Below are 5,351 nucleotides of genomic sequence, written 5' to 3' on the forward strand. Positions count from 1 at the left end.
ATGTTTTATCACATTCTGTGGGTTGTCTTTTTGTTTTACTTGTGGTTTTCTTTGCTGTACAAAAGTTTTGTTGTTGTTGTTGTTGAGTTAGGTCTCATTTGTTTATCTTTATTTCCATTACTCTGGAAGATGGATTGAAAAGGATACTTCTGTGACTTGTGTCAAATAGTGTTCTGCCTATGTTTTCCTCTAAAACTTTTATAGTATTCAGCCTTACATTTAGGTCTGTAATTCATTTTGTGTTTATTTTTGTGTATGGTGTTAAAGAATGTTCTAGTTTCATTTTTTTTCTATTTGTAGCTGTCCAGTTTCTGAGCACCATTTATTGAAGAGACTACCTTTTCCTCATTGTATAGTCTAGCCTCCTTTGCTGTAGATTAATTGACCATAGGTGTGTGGGTTTATTTCTGGGCTTTCTATTCTGCTCCACTGACCCCTATTTATGTTTTTGTGCCAATACTATACTATTTTGATGACTGTAGATTTATATATTTCTGTGTGTGTGTGTGTGTGTGTATGTGAGGTGTGTTGTGTTCTGTATTTACTATCAGAGGAACAACACTGTATAATATATCAGATCACTATCTCTGGAGTCATACTCCCTAGATTTATATTCCAACCTAGCCATTTGCTATTTTCTGTGATTTTGAGTAAGGTACATTAACTTTCTGGGCTTCAGTTACTTCATCTGTGGATTTCATAGAATAATATTTTCTTCTATGTTGTAGTAAGCATTAATTGAGACATATCAGGTGCTTTAACACTACAGCAAAACAAAATAACACACAATGACAAATATGTCTGTGTTTCTGAGTTAAATGTTAGCACTTAGTAGTAATACTAATTACTTCTGTTATCTCAGACCAAGCTTTCAGAAATCTGCCAAACTCCACTCTTTCCATCACATCCATTCTCTGTCTCTACAGGAGAGTGGGCATGCAGAATAATATTTGCCCAAAACCCAAACACTGGGAATTTTAAAATTCCTCTAGAAACACAAAGTATCTATGAATACTCAATTCTACTTCTACACCAGCTATTATTTGATAGGTCCCTAGTGAGAAATAAGTTTTGGATTATAATTTACTATAGAATTCAAAATCTGAAAGCCAACTGATGGAAAGTTTTAGAAACAAATGAGACAAATGATTTTCATATGTATAAAAATTACCCAGTATTTTTATGTTGTCAAAGAACCAAGTCTCAATAATTCAAATGATATAATCTCACATTGTTTTAGTAAAACATAAATTTTTGATTTTTGAAATCGTAACTGTATATTCACAGTAGTCTTGTGTTTGAGAAATGTTATCAGCCAGCATATTTTGTAATTTGGATAATAATTTCTTTGGAAATGAGCATTGATATAGCAATAAATGTTTTTAAGCCTACTAATAGCATCCTGTAGGCCCTAATAATTTTCTACTAATTTTGTTTGATTGCAATCACTCATCAAGTGTTTCTATAAAACTTTTTGTTCGGTTGCTAAATCTTGTCAAACTCTTTGTAACTCCACAGGCTGTGAAAGAAGAGAAAGAGAAGTCACTCAGTCGTGTCCAACTCTTGTGACCCCATGGACTGTAGCTACCAGGCTCCTCTGTCCATGGGATTTTCCAGGCAAGAATACTGGAGTGAGTGGCCATTTCCTTCTCCAGGAGATCCTCCCAACCTAGGGATTGAGCCCAGGTCTCTCGCATTGTAGGCAGACGCTTTACCATCTGAGCCACCAGGGAAGTCATATCTTCTGTCCTCCACTTTCTCCAAGAATTTGCTCAAATCCGTCTCCATTGAGTCATTTCAGTTTAGTTCAGTCACTCAGTTGTGTCCGACTCTTTCTGACTCCATGGACTGTAGCACACAAGGCTTCCTGGTCCATCACCAGCTCCCAGAGCTTTCTCAAACTCATGTCCTTCAAGTTGGTGATGCCATCCAGCCATCTTATCTCTGTTGTCCCCTTCTCCTCCTGCCTTCAATTTTCCCCAGCATCAGGGTCTTTTCTAATGAGTTAGTGCTTCACGTCAGCTGGCCAAAGTATTGGAGCTTCAGCATCAGTCTTTCCAATGAATATTCAACACTGATTTCCTTTAGGATTGACTGGTTTGATCTTCTTGCAGTCCAAGGAACTTTCAAAAGTCTTCTCCAACACCACAGTTCAAAAGCATCAATTCTTTGGTGCTCAGCTTTCTTTATGGTCCAACTCTCATATCCATACATGACTATAGGAAAAACCATGCTGCTGCTGCTGCTAAGTCGTGTCCAACTGTGCACAACCCCGTAGATGGCAGCCCACCAGGCTCTGCTGTCCCTGGGATTCTCCAGGCAAGAACACTGGAGTGGGTTGCCATTTCCTTCTCCAATCCATGAAAGTGAAAAGTGAAAGTGAAATTGCTCAGTCATGTCTGACACTTCGGGACCACATGGACTGCAGCCTACCAGGCTCCTCCGTCCATGGGATTTTCCAGGCAAGGGTACTGGAGTGGGGTGCCATTGCCTTCTCCATAGCTTTGAATGTATGGACTTTGTTGGCAAAATAATGTCTCTGCTTTTTAATAAACTGTCTAGGTTGGTCATAGCTTTTTTTCCCAGAAAGAAGCATTTTTTAATTTCATGGCTGCAGTCACCATCTGCAGTGATTTTGAAGCCCAAGAAAATAAAATCTGTCACTGTTTCTGTTTTTTTCCCCATGTATTTGCCATGAAATGATGGGACCAGATGCCATGATCTTTGTTTTTTGAATGTTGAGTTTTAAACAAGCTTTTTCACTCTCTTGTTTCACCTTCAAGAGGCTCTTTAGTTCCTCTTCTCTTTCTGCCAAAAGGGTGGTGTCATCTGCATATCTGAGGTTATTGATATCTTTCCCAGCAATCTTGATTCCAGCTTGTGCTTCATCCAGCCCGGCATTTTGCCTGATGAACTCTCCATATAAGTTAAACAAGCAGGGTGACAGTATACAGCCTTGATGTACTCCTTTCCCAATTTGGAACCAGTCCATTGTACCATGTTCAGATCTAACTGTTGCTTCTTGATCTGATTATAGATTTCTCAGGAGGCAGATAAGGTGGTCTGATATTCTCATCTCTTTAAGAATTTTCCACAGTTTGTTGTGATCCAGAGAGTCAAAGGCTTTAGTGTAGTCAATTGAGTCATTTATTCTATCTAACCATCTCATCCTCTGTCATCCCCTTCTCCTTCCGCCTTCAATCTTTCTCAACATCAGGGTCTTTTTCAGTGAGTCGGCTCTTCACATAAGGTGGCCAAAGTCTTGGAGCTTCAGCATCAGTTCTTGCAATGGATATTCAGAGTTGATTTTCTTTAGGATTGACTGGCTTGATATCCTTGCTGTCCAAGGGACTCTCAAGAGTCTTCTCCAGCACCACAATTCAAAAACATCAATTCCTCTGTGCTCAGCTTTCTCTATGGCCCAAGTCTATGCCTACTAGAAAAATCATAGCTTTGACTATACAGGCCTTTGTAGGCAAAGTGATGTCTGTGCTTTTCAATATCCTTTCTAGGTTTCTCAATGTCTTCCTTCCAAGGAGCAAGTGTCTTTTAATTTCATGGCTGCAATCACTGTCTGTAGTGATTTTAGAGCTCAAGAAAATGAAATCTGTCACTACTTTCATTTGTTTCCTCTATTTGCCATGAAGTGATGAGACAGGATGACGTGATCTTAGTTTTTTTTAATGTTGCTTTACAAGCCAGCCTTTCATTCTTTTATTTCACCCTCATCAAGAGGCTCTTTAGTTTCTCTTTGATTTCTGTCAGCAAAGTGTTATTATCTACATATCTGATGTTGTTGATATTTCTCCTGGAAGTCTTGACTCCAGCTTGGAATTCATCCAGCCCAGCATCTTTCATGATGTACTCAGCATAGAAGTTAAATAAGCAGGGTGACAACATATTGCCTTGTCATACTCCTTTCCCAATTTTGAACCAGTCAGTTGTTCTGTGTCCGGTTCTAACTGTGGTTTCTTGACTCACATACAGGTTTCTTAGGAGACAGGTAAGGTAGTCTGGTACTCCCATTTCTTTAAGAATTTTCCACAGTTTGTGTGATCCATACAGTCAAAGCCTTTAGTGTATTCAATTCATAAGTAGATGTTTTTCTGGAATTCCCTAGCTATCATCCATGACCTAACAAATGTTGGCAATTTGATCTCTGGTTCTTCTGCCTATTCTAAACCCAGCTTGTTCATCTGGAAGTTCCTGGTTTATGTACTACTGATGCATAGTTTGAAGGACTTGGAGCATAATTTTGCTAGCATGTGACATGAGCACTATTGTACCATAATTTGAACATTCTTTGGATTGCCCTTCTTTGGGCATATTTTACATATTTTACACGTAAATTGCTTTTCGTTGTCTTTACTTGTAAGGTGTCGAAGGTGGGACCCACTCCTGAATCTTCTTTCTAGTGGTGGAATAAGGTACGTACTGTTGTGGAGTGCCACTCAGATTGAATTTATGGTTTGTCCAAATGAATTTACGAGCAGTAGGTGGTTTTACTGTTGGAGGATCATCAGTCATACAGTGAAGCCAACAATGCCATTCAGGGGGCACCATGCTTCCATCCACATCCCAGAATGTGTTTTTGCCATTCATTTCAGTAGTATATATAACCCATCGGTGTCGGCCAAAAAACTGCTTGTTGTCTTCATAGTATTTATTTTCCATATTTGAAATGAAAACTGACACTTTCTAGTCCTGTGGCCTTGCTGACATACTGAGTGCAGCATTTTAATAGCATCATCTTTTAGGATTTTAAATAGCTCAACTGGAATTCCATCACCTCCACTGACTTTGTTCATAGTAATTCTTCCTAAGGCCCACTTGATTTCATACTCCAGGATAACCATTGTGGTTATCCAGGTAATTAAGACCTTTCTTGTACATTCTTCTGTGTCTTCTTGCTAACTCTTCTTAATCTCTTCTGCTTCTGTTAGATCTGTTAGGTAGGTAAAATAGGGAAAAGGAGTCCAAAATGGCGGTGGCTAAAAGACAAGGAAGGGAAAAGCTCCCGAAAATAGAACAAAGGTCCGGGGACCAGAGTGAGGACCTCAGGTAAAACAAACAACACTCCTGGCAGGCCCAATTTACATAGGACAGGCCCAGGGAGAGATAGACATATAAAAAGAGGAGCCAAACCTAGCTCTCTCTCTCTCCTGCACGCTGGGGTGTTCTTCTCTTTGCATCATTGGATTGACGTGCCCTCACACCTCAAAGATGGATTTTCCTGCCATCTTCTAAATAAAATAGAGCTGTAACACTGAGCTGTAACACTGATTTGTCTAAGAGCTATAACATGGTCCGTTCAAGACCTGAGAGCTATAACACTGTTTGTCCAAGACCCG

The 5,351-nt window shown here is 39.4% G+C and overlaps 1 protein-coding gene across 1 annotated transcript; it reads right to left on the reverse strand.

The window, feature by feature from the left end:
* Positions 1–4,334: 4,334 nt before the first annotated feature.
* Positions 4,335–4,689, reverse strand: LOC781064 (NADH dehydrogenase [ubiquinone] 1 alpha subcomplex subunit 12-like). Its single transcript, XM_059880412.1, has one exon. It carries the CDS (start codon positions 4,672–4,674, stop codon positions 4,366–4,368), a length of 309 nt encoding a protein of 102 aa, XP_059736395.1. The 5' UTR covers positions 4,675–4,689; the 3' UTR covers positions 4,335–4,365.
* Between the last annotated feature and the right edge of the window lie 662 nt (positions 4,690–5,351).

The sequence above is a fragment of the Bos taurus genome, chromosome 2 (genome assembly GCF_002263795.3).
Source record: "Bos taurus isolate L1 Dominette 01449 registration number 42190680 breed Hereford chromosome 2, ARS-UCD2.0, whole genome shotgun sequence".
Lineage (NCBI taxonomy): Eukaryota > Metazoa > Chordata > Mammalia > Artiodactyla > Bovidae > Bos > Bos taurus.

What these genes read in the sequence shown, in the direction of transcription:
- LOC781064 (XM_059880412.1), bottom strand. Translation starts at nt 4,674, where the DNA reads ATGGAAAATAAATACTATGAAGACAACAAGCAGTTTTTTGGCCGACAC.